The following is a 13283-nucleotide window of genomic DNA, read 5'->3' on the forward strand; positions in this document are numbered from 1 at the left end:
AAAAGACAATACAATACAAGACAATAGAGTGGACATGAAACCAGCAGAGGACCAGTGCTCACTCAGTGTTTATTAACAGAAACCAGTATATATTAGTTTCTGGTGTATTACTCCAAGTGACATTTTGCATAAATATAATGTATGTTTATATACTGCTTATAAATGCTAAATAAGGAGACTCAAATGACGGTTTCACAGTGTTTCTAGTCTCTTAAACCAACAGTCAGGAGCCCAAATGAACATTAAAGCTGTTTTTCTTGCTGTAATCATTCCTCCTGTTCATACTGACCATTAGAAGATCCCTTCATAATGACCTTACAATGGAAGTGATGGAGGACAAAAAAATGTATTTAAAAGTTTATCTGAAGCTAATATGAAGCTTCAGCGTCCAAATGAGTCAAATCAAGTAGATATCTTTCAACGTTACAGTCTTTTTAGTGCCAAAGTTCCTCTTTTTGTTACTATACTTCCACCTGCAGCTCAACAGGGAAACACTGTCCGAGGAAACACAAAGAGGGAATTTGGTGCTAAAAAGACTGTAAATGTGTCAGATATCCACTTGATATGACTAACTCAGACTGCTGAAGCTGAATAGAAGCTTCACACAGACTTTTAAATGACTGTGTGGACACACTGTGGATTTTGGCCTCCATCACTTACACTGAAAGCACATTTGAAGGATCTTTTAATATCCAGTATGAACAGAAGGAATGATTACAGACACCTGACTGATGTTCTGTAGAAATAGTGAAACCGTCCTTTAAAGAAACAAATATCTTTATTGACTTTGTTGCTGTTTGTTTGGTTCTTCTGTGATTTGTTCTCCACTTCCTGCGTCGCCTCAGTAAGAGTCAGTGCAGCTCAGGGAAGGTGACGACTCTGAAATGTTTGGGTGAGAAAACAAACTGCAGACTCATCTTTGTTCCAGTTGTGCTGTTTTCTTATTTTTCTCATGAGGATTTAAGATTCAGGTGCATTTATTCCTGCATCAGCATGTTAACGTGTGTGTTGTTGGAGTGTGTGTAGGTGTATGTGTGTAGGTGTGTGTAGGTGTGTGTAGGTGTGTGTGTAGGTGTGTGTGTGTGTGTATAGGTGTGTATAGGTGTGTGTAGGTGTGTGTGTGTGTGTGTGTGTAGGTGTGTAGGTGTGTGTAGGTGTGTGTGTGTGTAGGTGTGTGTAGGTGTGTGTGTGTGTAGGTGTGTGTAGGTGTGTGTAGGTGTGTGTAGGTGTGTGTAGGTGTGTGTGTGTAGGTGTGTGTAGGTGTGTTGTTAGTACCAGTAAAGGCTGATTAACAGCCGGTCGCTCAACATTTTCCTTTACCGTCGTGCAGCTGGAGGATTTAGTTATTTTGCAGACAGCATCATAGTTTGTTGCACAGTGTGATTGAGTCGTGTTTCTAACGTTGCCATGGAGATTGTAGTTTTCACTGAACTTCCTTATTGATATTCTGGTCTGTAACTTTAGATAACTTGTAACGTCCTTGTTTAATTAGTCCTGGTCAGGATGATATAATATAACTAAACAAGCCAGCTGGAGGATTGTGTCTGGTTACCATGGAGACGACCGAAACCTTTCGCTGAAGCATGAATTGAAAATGTCACGGACTCTTTAATTTCTGTCGAGTGACACTTATCAAAAGTGTCGAGTGACCATAAATCAGCTTTAATCCAGCTTTTATCCTGAGTGTGTTTTCACTGCTGTGTGTTTGTGCATCATGCATGTGTGTCTGATGTTTATCTCTGCTTCAGGATTTTCTCTTCTGCTCACACGTTTTTCAGTTTCACTGCTGAATTTTTAAGTTTCGTACCACTTGTTGCACTTAGAGACCACCGACCGACTTTTCCCTCCAAAAGTAACTGACCAATCAGGACGCAGCTCTGTAACACCTGACAGCAGGAAAACTCAGCAGCCAAACTGAAAGAATGACGGCAAAAGAGAAATCTGTCAGTGAAAGACAACTGGAGAATATTGTAATTAAATGTATCACTGTTGTATAGTTTAATTGTAAAACATGAAGCTGCTCTCTGAGGCAAAGTGACTCTCAGCAGCTGTTTGATGTCAGGATGTTTACTAAAGTCTTGACCTCTGACCCTGCACACGTCTGTCCCCAGCGTGCGGCTCCAGACCTCAGTACAGGACTCGTATCGTCGGAGGAAACATCTCCAGACCGGGTCAGTTCCCCTGGCAGGTCAGCCTCCACTTCCGCAGCGAACACCTGTGTGGAGGCTCCATCATAACGTCACGCTGGATCCTCACCGCGGCGCACTGCGTGTACGGGTGAGTCGCACATGTGAGATGTTGTTGATGTTTACAGGCAGGTGTGTAAGAAGGCAGCTGGTTAAAGAGCTGATGTTTGGGATGATCAGAGTGATGTTGGGGCCTCCTGTGATGCAAAATTACTCATTTCTATCTCCTCTGTCTTTTTAAGTCATTTGTAATTTTGTAATTTGCAGCTGCAGAGTGAGTGTTGTTGAGGTGGTACTCGTTATTACGTCACACCAGGAAGTCAAATCAAATCTGCAGGAAGCTTCATCATGAGCCCGTCGCCGTCAAGTGTTTACGTAACTTCTGTAGTCGCAGTTTGCATCACAAAAAAGTCTTTACAGCCTTCCAGAGGATGGAAATTTATATCAGGAAGTCTGAAATTCATTTTTGGAGACAATCTTCCCTCCGTTATCAGCCAGTGGTTTTACAGTCGACTGTCTGCTGAACGAGACGCTGCAGGATTTTAAACTTATTGGATGAAGTTTTAAAACATGGTTTCTTTCTATTACTGAACTAAAGGAATATAATATATCTGTGCTCAAGCTAAGCTAACAACCTCCGGCTACGTTTGGCTGTCTCACTGTTCAGAAACTTCCTGTTGAGTCTCAGCTGAGCAGCAGAAGAATCAGGCTCTGCTTCATAGACGCTTTATACTGTCTAACATCTCCAGCTGCAGACATTACTGCAGGTAAACATGCTGCTGCTTTCATTAGGGCCTATTCTGATTGGCTGAGGGGGAAAGGTGGGGGACACACCTCCAGCCAATCAGAGTAAGTGCTCATTAATAATGCAGATTTTATGTAAATAGCCTCAGAAACAGTCTGCAGGAGGACAGAGAGGAGTCTGGGCTGTGAGGAAAGATGGATTTAGAGAAAACTAAACAACTTTTAGTGAATAAAATGTTACAGATGTGTTTAAAATAGACTCATACTTATAAAAATAAAAGGCCATAAAACCAGATCTTTAAGTAAATGCAGCAATAACAGTGTAAAGTAAGAAAAGTAAATGCAAAATGACAGAATATTTATTTAATATTTGACTATATTTACTGTGTTTATGTGTAAACAGAATGAAATGCTGTCATGTTGACGTTAACTTTAACAACTTAATGTCCTGTTGAGCACTTTAATCTTTCTTTATTAAAGCAGGAAGTCAGTTGAGATACTTTATCTCCTCCATGACAGACACCTGACCAAACATTAGAGGAACGTTATTAGTTTGCAGCGATCACATGACGTCTCACCATGAAACACGAGCTGAGAGACATGACGGAGGGATATTTACGGGGGTTTGAGAGAGAAGTTACGGTGTAAACTGTAACATTATCTGTATGATATATGTATAGTCGTATAATAGTGATATAACACATGTATATAACACATCACAGCTTTTAAGATCATTCTGACTCGTCTGATAAAATTCAGAAACTTTACCGACATGAAGAATTAAACTGAGCAGGACTGTTTACTGGCAGCGCCTCCTCCTGCGCCTCCTCCTGCGCCTCCTCCTGCCTCCCTGTGCAGGTTTAAATGACTGTGATGGTGTCAGATGTAACTCCTGCTGCTGCTACGTAGAAAAACGCTCCATCACACGTAGTTAAAGTTGTAACAGCTGGAGTCAGATTTCTGCCCAGTAAACAAACTGCTGGAACTGAGAACATTTACTTTATACTTCCACTCTACTACGTTTATTTCACAGCTTTAGTTCAGATAAAGACTTGACATGTAAAACAAATATATAATATAAATAAAACTCTTTGTGGTGTCCAGGTTTGCGGAGCCCTCCATGTGGACGGTGCATGTGGGGCAGACGGAGCAGCCGGTCCACGGAGCTCAGTCTCTGGCCGTGCAGCAGATCATTTATCACGCTCGCTACCGGCCCAAAGGACTGGACTATGACATCGCACTGATGAAACTCACCAACTCACTCGTCTTTAATGGTACCAGTGTTCATCTTCCTTCCTCACCTACATCCTGTTTTATGTTCATGGACTTGTTCACTCGTTGCTCTGCTGCCCTTCAGCGACACACACGACCTCCACCTGTAAACATTCTCATCTTCCTGTTTTTCAGTCTTTGATGCAAATATTTGTCACTTTTTCACGTGAACAACACCAAGAATGTCTTCCAGGAACATCTGTCTGAAAATGTTAATCAGTATCATGACTCTCTGCTCACATCAGTCGGGTTTCCATCTGAATGTAAATCACATTTTCACAGAATTTACAGAAAATCTGCAAAAGAACCAACGTAGTGAATCCTCGTGTTCGTCCACTGCTCACTACTGGCTCACATGTAGAAAACATGAACGAAATATGACATTTCTGTGTAATTTAATTATTAATCATTTACAGTCTCCTGATGTTTTCATCATTTATTCACTACGTCTGTTTTCATCCAGCTGTGACTGTGAACTGCTGTTGTGAGAAGATGAAATAATATCCAAGTTCAGTTGCTTCATGTTTGATCAGAAATGTTTCTTATGACGTTCTGATCGTATGAACCACTACAGCTGGTTCAGGATTAGTTCTGGTTCCCAGAATTAAAACTAAAACTGACTTTGGAACAAAATATCAGAAACCTGAGACTAGAAACAGAGCAGAGCATTTTTACATCTGAACTCCAGACCTGTCTCTCTTTACAGTTGCTTTTCACTGATTGATTACTTCTTGTCTTGTTTTTCTGTATTTCTGTGGAGAACTTGTGTTTCCTCGTGTCAGCAGGTTGAAGTTTGACCCAGTTTGGGTCGATATGGCACCAATAACAACGTAGATCGATCTGTTATTCTGATCCAGTGTTACACAAAACAAGCTTCAGCTACAAACTGCATCAATGTTTCAACACAACGATGTGACATTCAAAAGATACACAAGTTATTAACAACTAGTGATAAACTGTGACATCAGTTCAAACAGAGCAGATCATAACGAGCTTTAGTTTGTGTAAAATAAGAAATAAAACTAAACACTAAGTCAGTATCGTACTGCTGTTATATCGACCTAAACTGGGTGAAAGTTGAACTCAGTGAGTTTTAGTGTAGATAAAACTCTGCATCTGGTTTATAACAGTTAACAGTTAGTTAATAAGTTATACAGACGGTTTGGAGCTCAACAAACTTCTACTAACATACTGTATAATATCAGAGGTGGAAAACCTACTAAAACATTTATTTAAGGCAAAGATTTCAGGGGATTCACCTCCTCATATTAGTTATCAAAATGAGACGTCGTAGAACAGCCTGAATGTGTGATTTAGTTAAAGAGACAGTTCAGAGATACAAGAGCTTTGAGGAATTTGACTGTTTCTCCCAGAGACAGAAACTAATAAATACCTTCAGATAAACCTTTTTATGTATCTGATGTAACCTGAAGTTAACAGATATCAGGCTGTTTTGGGTTAATTGTTGATTGTCTGTGGGATCAAATAACATAATTATGATCTTATAGACATCCAGGAATCAAGGCGCCTTTTTCCAAGTTTTATCTGAGGCCCAAAGTCTGACTTGATTTAAGGAAAAGTACCGATAGAACAAAAAGATCCGTTAAAATCCTACTGATCTGTCAGATAAACAGTTCAGTATAAAGTAACAGAAAATGTACAAGTGACTCAAAATTATAAGCTGCTTTAGTAAATGTACTTAAATGTAGTAAAGTTACTTTCCTCTACTGTATACTTGGTGGGTGAGCATGTTGGATGCTGCTTTATGTCCAAAAATCACTTCTGCAGCTGCAATAACTTCTTGTTTTGAGGTGAAATGAAATATTCTCTCATCTTCCTTTATTCTCTGTCTGGTGTCGTTCTGTGTTTCAGGCGTCTGAGTCTCGGCTTTCATCTCTTCATGTCTTCATCGTTCTCACGTTGACGTCTTTTAGCCGAAGCTGTTTGTGTGTCTGATAGTTTGACTGTGATCTTCCTCTGCAGGCTTCGTGGAGCCCATCTGTCTGCCCAACCACGGCGAGGACTTCCAGGAGGGAACCATGTGCTGGATCTCTGGATGGGGGGCGACCGAGGACGAAGGTGAACAGCTGATCTATAGTTCATCACATCAGCCGTCACAGATACGTTTAAAACTGAGTCTAATATCATAATTCTACAGCTGCAGCCATCAGTCAGAGCATTGATTTATTGTTTTGACTCATTTTTTTAAAGAAAAATGCTAAATTCTCTGGTTTCAGCTTCATAAATGTGAATATTTTCTGCTTTCTTTCTGTTTTAAGTATCATCTTTGACTTTAGGAAACAGTGATCGACATGTTTCACCAACAGTTTATAAACCAAACGACTCATCGATTCAACTGATGATGAAACTTAAGTTGCAGCCTGAATAAGTTCAGTTTCCTCTCTGACACCTGCGATGCTTTACGTGTCTCTGTGCTTCTCTCCGGGTTCGTCAGGAGAGACCAGCGTGGTCCTTCGCTCCGCCACGGTGCCGCTTCTCTCCACCAAGACCTGCAACCAGCCGGAGGTTTATAAAGGCTTCATCTCCTCCTGGATGATCTGCGCCGGATACCTGGAGGGAGGAACCGACTCCTGCCAGGTAGGAACCGCAGCACAGAAATCAAAAATAACACTTCAAATTATTAATAAAGAACCGTATTCACAGTTTCTTTTGAATCCTTGCAATTTAAGCACCAGGTGTTTGTTAAAAGGTTCTTCTATATTGATATAAACCGACTTCTATTAAAGCTGAGACTTGATACTTATATTCACTGTCTGGACTTTAATTTAAACTGTTACAGCTACAAATCAAATAGAAAACGTTTCATAAAGCAGTTGTTGTTCTTTTTCTCAGGAACTTTCTTGTTGAAGTCTTTTAAGTTTTAAGGCTTTTAATAAAGACGTATTTTACACATTTACATGTTCAGCTGAGCTGTAACGACTAAAGGCCTTTTTAAAAAGTAATTAACTGGAATGAATTGATTAAACACTGTTTCTGTTCACTGTTTTACAGGAATTAACAGTTAAATTTAAAAGGAAACTTGTAAAATAAAAAGCCACCATAAAAACCTCACAGCAATAAAATGACTTTAAAATACATCTTAAAGTTCACAGAACTGTTCTGAGTTCCAGTCTTGTGTTGATGAGGCGGTTTGGAGGTCTGGAGGTCTGGAGGTTTGGTGGTTTTGTCAGGGTGATGAAGACTCTCTGTGTTGCCTTAGGGGGACAGCGGAGGTCCTCTGGCCTGCGAGGACTCGTCTGTATGGAAGCTGGTTGGGGCGACCAGCTGGGGGATCGGCTGCGCTATAAGGAACAAGCCGGGCGTTTACACTCGGATCACACGGTCGCTCAGCTGGATCCGACAACAGATGGAGGTCAGTTTAAAACCAGCACTGAACTGGTCTCTTCAGATCCAGAGAGGATTCACCAGATGGTCTGCAGGTCTCTGCTGGACTCACAAGGCTTTAACTCATCACACTGGTTCCTGCTGAAGACGACGCCTTTAAAAACACACATAGTCTCATTTCTAACAGTGATTCTATAAAACAGCTGGAGGCTGAGGTGTACTGTGTGTTTGTCGGGGACTACTTTCAGCAGCGGATGAATCCACATTCGGTGGTCTAGTGAGTGTTTCTGGCAGCAGGACGGTGTGTGTGTGTGTGTGTGTGTGTTCATGGCGCTGTGACTCATTGTTTAATAGTTATTGGACGACGACGGAGGAATAAGAATTTAAAATCTTAAAACTAAACAAACATTTAAAGTGGAGTTTGAAGAACAGCTGCAGTTAATCAGTTTACCGTCTCTTCTGTTGAACTTAACTAACGGAGCGCTGCGTAGTGGCAGCTGTTGGTGACCCGTCGTGTGATGTCGGGACAGCTGGATCTACTCCTCTCTGGAATCTGAGTAGAGCAGCTGGCAGAGCGGCTTCATTCAGCTTCAGACTGATCCTTTCTCTCTAAAGGTGATTCTCCACGTCAGCGTCAGTACAGCCTGAAAACTACAAGTTAATACTCTACAAAATATAGAAAAATACTCTACAAGTAAAAGTCCTGCATGAAAAATCCTATTAATATTATGAGCTTGATGTAGTTTAAGTATTCCAGTACAACTGAAATGTAGTGGAGTGAAAGTATAAAGTAGCATCACATGGAAATACTCAAGTACCTCAAAACTGTACTTAAGTATAGTACTCCAGTAAATGTATTTAGTTACTTTCCACCACTGGCTCCAGGCTACATTAGCCGCTACTAGCTGAAAACACTCAACTCTGTGCAGTTGAGTTGCATTGTGGGTAATGTAGGTGTCAAAACAGACGATATTTCTGGTTCTGCTGCATCGATTTTGATCTTTTTTTTATTTAACTGTCCATAACGAGTCTGAAAATGTTTCAGGATTTAATGATTAATCTTTAGAGGATTTTAAATGCATGAACCAGTTCCTGGAGGTCGATGTTCTCTGAAGGTCACTGCATGTTTCTAACAGTCTGACAGACAACCAGCAGGACTTTCATCTTTACTGATGAAAAATAATTTGTTGATAATTTACACAAAACTTTCAGTCTCAGAAATCAAACCCGACTCTTCTTGAAGTGCAATCATAGACTGTATAAAAATATGGACGTAGTTAACGTGACGTCACCCGTTGGTTTCTGAAGAGCGGTTTTGAAGCTCCGGCCGTCGCCATCTTGGCAGTAGTGACTCTGTCTAACTCCCAGCCAATCAAAAATGGGCAGAGGCGGGCCGAATGGCTGAAACAAGCCACCTAACGGCTGGCGGACCTGTCACTCAAAGCAGCCATGTCCTTCATTATGCAGAACTTTACAGCTTAATAACATTTAAACAGGTGAGTTATAAAAAAATTCACCTCCGTACAGTTGTCATGAAAGGAGAAATTAGCTACAGAGACCAAAACCGTTGTTTGTACCAGGCTGTAAACATGTTTATTTCTGCTGTAAAGTTGGGCATTTTAACATGGGGGTCTATGGGGATTGACTCGCTTTTGGAGCCTCAAGTGGTCGTTCAAGGAACTGCAGCTTTTGGCTTCATCTTACAGCCCCGGAGGTTACTGCTTGAGTGGAACACAATGTTTTTACAGAAATATTTTAGTTGTGTTATGCGTAATAATTTAGCATATTTGTGTTTTTTGAAACTTTTGGTTGGACAGAGTTTCATCAGCACTAAATCATGTTTTGTGTGTTGTTGTCGTGTTTCAGAGAGAAGAAGAAGCTCACAGTTCATCTCATCTCAGCACAGACAACTGAACCAGCTGCAAGTGTCTTCACACCGGATTCTGTTCGTTTTCCACATTTGACCGACGACGAGCTGACGGAGCGAAGAAGAAGAAGAAGGAGAAGAAGAAGAGAAGAGACGAGACGGTGCACAGCAGAGAGAGTTAGGCATCGTTTATTCCAAAATAGAAAGCTCTAAGGCAAAACAGACAAGAGAAAAGTGAACAACGCTTCAATAAAAAGCAAGACAGATGCGAGTGAGGAGCCGAGGACCGCCGAGGTTTTCACCCCCGACGTCGTGTGAAATTAACCATTTCAAGTCTTTAACTTTACAAGAGGGGATATAAACCAGATTACTGCAACTATCAACAGACAAGCTGTGGTACAGTACAATATTACAGATATTCAAAAAAAAAAAAACAAGAGGCACCCCAATTTGTGCAGTGATATCAAACAAATTGATACAGAGATTTTCCAGATCTTTCACTACATGTGTCTGTAGTGGCGGCGGGGGGGGCGGGGGGGTGAGGGAGGGGGCGGGGAGCTGCTGCAAGTCCGAGTGCTTCAGGCAGGCGATGAAGGAGTCGTCCCAACATCGCAGTAGCATGTTCATGTACATAAATAAAAATGTTTTAATGCGTGCTAAAAGTCTTGTTGTTGCTGATGGCGTTCATCGTGTCTCCTTCCAGCCGTGTGTTTGTTTTTTTTCTCTCCGTCTCGGGACAAACTTGTGATTGTGTGATTAGCATAGTGTTCTGGATTGTGCATTTTGACAAAGTGACGCCTACACTACTATTGTAAAAATGATTAAAAGACGTAATGTATGTTATACACAATGTGGGCGAAAACGGAAGCTGTATTTTAAGAAAAAAAAAAAAAAAGTGAATACTGCAGTCAGATAGGTCTGAAGTTCACTGGGATGTTTTGCAGTACAAAGTAAAATAGTTAACGATGCTTCGCAGAAACAGGAAGCGTTCTGCACTTTAGTGTCTTTTTGACCAGTCAGTCAGACTTTGTTTTTGTGCTTCTTGGCAAGAATTCTTTAGAAAAAAGAACACATTGTAAGGCCTTGTTAGTATTGTTACGTTTAAAACCAATTTAAATAGCAATTTTTCATCATCAGCATTCAATTCCTTTTTTTTTCTTCTGTTTTTTAGAAAACTTCAAAGAACCCTGGAAAACAGGGTCGCTAGCTTTTAATTATGAATCTGTACATAAATATTCCTTACAAAACAGGAGAACACAAAAATGAAACAAAACAAAAAAAAAAACACTAATTCCATATGTTTGTATATAAAAATAAGCATCTCTCCTTTTTTTTTTTTTTTGTTTTTTTGTTTTAAATCTCTCCTCTTGTGGGGCTCTCCGGTGATGAGAGCCGCGCGGAGTCAGTCGTAAGAGTGCGCACATCTACTCAAAACACAAGCATGCAAAAAGTGAAGACAAACCCTTACAGATACAACTTTAAAGTGTTGGCATCCAAACTGAGAAATTCAACTGGGGGGACGGGCGACAAAAAAAAACAAAAAAAAAAACAAAATAATCAGTCAACATTTATTAACGGAGCATATAAACTTGCTTCAGGTGTTTTCAACACTTCTTTTTTTTTTTCTTCTCTCTTTTCTTTTCTTCTGTTTTGATTTAATCTTTTTGAGCTTAAATATACAAAAAAAGTGCACTCGCCTACATCAACTAAATAATTAAAAAAACGGTTTCTGAAATGAAACTCCTGATGTACACACACACGCAGCATAAATCGCCGTTTTCAGCAGGGTGGGAGGGTTGGAAGAGTGCAGGACCGTTCCCGTTATGTCCTGTCGTTTTGTGCTCTATGTAAACCTAATGTGTGTGTGTGTGTGTGTGTGTGTACATTATGATTCGATATTTTTACGCTTGTTTGTGTTGTTGTTGTGTGTGTGTGCGTGTAGATCGCCGTGTGAGGGAGTGTTTCCTCTACTGCAATGAGTCGCTGTTGTCCAGGCCCAGCCCGGCCATGTCCGCGTCGTCGTCTTCGTCTACGCTGTCCCCCGACTCGTCTTCGCTGTGGCCTCCCAGCATCACCTGCTGTACCGCCAGCGTGGCGCCGTCTGACGTCAGACTCTGCAGACCCTCCATGTTCATCGTCACCATCGTACCTGAGAGTCGGAGGAGGAGAGGATGTCAGTGTTTCAAAAAACTAAACTCAAGATTCAATCAACCAATCTGATCCTGCAGATTTAGACCCGTGACAGCGACGGTTGAGACGCAGCATCATCACACGAGGAAACAACAACAACACAGATCTGTCCTGTTGTTGTTGTTGTTGTTTACTGCTGATGTGATGAATGAATGAAAAGCAGAAACGTTTGATGCTTTTTATTTCTGCTTTAGAACAAAACGACGTGAAACAAACAATCAGAAAACAACATTTTATTTCTCTTATTCACCGGCTTTGTTCTCTCTACCGCCGCTCCCTCTCTCCATTCACCCTCTAGCTCGCTCGACCACCGCTACTCTCTCTCTCTCTCTATCTGTTTTTATCTGTTTTTTTTAAACAAGAAGGGAAGCCTGACTTCACTCTTAACAAATGAAGAGAGATGTTCTATACTGGAGCACTTCCTCGTCTAATGAATGAAGCGTCTCACGAGTTGAAGCAGTTGTGTTGTTTGTGTGTTTGAACGATCAGCAACAGTCATCCCTGCAACCCCGCCCCAAGAGTTCCTGTACATTTGGAAAGTAACAACCCCCCCGCCCCCGCCTCCCCGCCCCCCCAAGCAGGGACTTTTTGAGGGTAAAACAGTCTCCCTGGGGCTTCATTTAGACTCCGGTTCCTCTGATGGAAACAAAGATAGAAGAAATGAGTTCTTCAAAAGGTCTCTGGGGAAAGTTCTTGTGGTAAAAGTCCCTGTTGTGCTTTTCCATCACATCTTAAAAGACTGTGGATCCAAACCAACAATGAACTGATCTACTAACTAGTATTGTATCTAAAGCCTTATATATATATATGTATATACCGCTGCACTGGGTCACATGTTTGGTCGCTTTAGTTTGTTTAGAAACGGCTCCAAAGACCAATAACAGCGATAACGCTGGCAGTCTCCAGAGAGTAGTTAATCTGTGTGAGACGCCACTGAGCATGTGCAGGAACTCTGTTCTGTTTACAGCTTCACTGGCTTGTTCACCTCTGCACGACTCACAACTCACATTCGTCTTTGGAGCCGTTTCTACACAATCAGAGGAATCAGATACATCAGGCTTTGATACACGTACAACACTGAGTAGAAGGAAAAATCACCAGACTGATCCTTTAAGAAGCAGGTAGATCATGAAAACTGATGCATTAAATAAAACGTCAGGAAACAACAACACAGAATCATCTTGTTGGTTGTTTGTATTTACTGTTGTTGACTCTGATGTTTGAGTTAATGAATGAAAGAAAGAAATGCAGACGAGGAAATACAGGACAGAGAACTCAGAGCTGCTCTCATCAGTAAATCATCTGCTGAGTGTTTGGTTAGTTATTTCTCTGATGTGTTCAATAATTAGCCAGTCCGACTGGTTACGAGATGTACGTGTGAACCGTGCTGCGTACCGTCTGGCATGGTGACTTGCTGGTGGGTGCCTCCTCCTGATGCGATGGAGTCGGGCCAGAAGCGCTGCAGAGGCCGGTTCTGAGGAGTCTTCTTTTTGGTTTTGGGTGTCTCAGAGGAGCTGGCGTCCAACATGGGCTGCAGGATCCGCCTCCGTGCGTTTATAAACCTGGAGACACACGACAACACGGGCTGGGTGAGCACCAAGCACATCATTAGATTATTAATAGTGAAGCATCAGTGTTAGAGCAGCATGTTACTGTTGTAGCTGCTGGAGGTGGAGCTA

The 13283-nt window shown here is 41.4% G+C and overlaps 2 protein-coding genes across 9 annotated transcripts in view; one reads left to right on the forward strand and one right to left on the reverse strand.

Moving 5' to 3' along the window:
* Window positions 1-7851, forward strand: part of tmprss3a (transmembrane serine protease 3a) — a gene marked incomplete at its 5' end in the record, with an annotated part of 20132 nt that extends 12281 nt beyond the window's left edge. Inside the window, 6 exons of the mRNA XM_067602788.1 lie at window positions 846-892; window positions 2112-2277; window positions 4035-4204; window positions 6186-6281; window positions 6658-6800; window positions 7423-7851. Coding sequence (XP_067458889.1) covers window positions 846-892; window positions 2112-2277; window positions 4035-4204; window positions 6186-6281; window positions 6658-6800; window positions 7423-7692 — 892 coding nt within the window. The remainder of the gene's footprint in view (window positions 1-845; window positions 893-2111; window positions 2278-4034; window positions 4205-6185; window positions 6282-6657; window positions 6801-7422) is intronic.
* Window positions 7852-9587: 1736 nt separating this feature from the next.
* The window catches only part of pknox1.1 (pbx/knotted 1 homeobox 1.1), a 13976-nt gene continuing 10280 nt past the window's right edge, over window positions 9588-13283 (reverse strand). For all 8 annotated transcript variants that reach the window (XM_067602826.1, XM_067602823.1, XM_067602822.1 and 5 more), the window contains 2 exons: window positions 13000-13166; window positions 9588-11563 (listed from right to left, as the gene is read on the reverse strand). In XM_067602826.1, coding sequence (XP_067458927.1) covers window positions 11382-11563; window positions 13000-13166 — 349 coding nt within the window. In that variant the 3' untranslated portion in view covers window positions 9588-11381. The remainder of the gene's footprint in view (window positions 11564-12999; window positions 13167-13283) is intronic.

This window comes from Thunnus thynnus, chromosome 11, assembly GCF_963924715.1.
Source record: "Thunnus thynnus chromosome 11, fThuThy2.1, whole genome shotgun sequence".
Taxonomy (NCBI): Eukaryota; Metazoa; Chordata; class Actinopteri; order Scombriformes; family Scombridae; genus Thunnus; species Thunnus thynnus.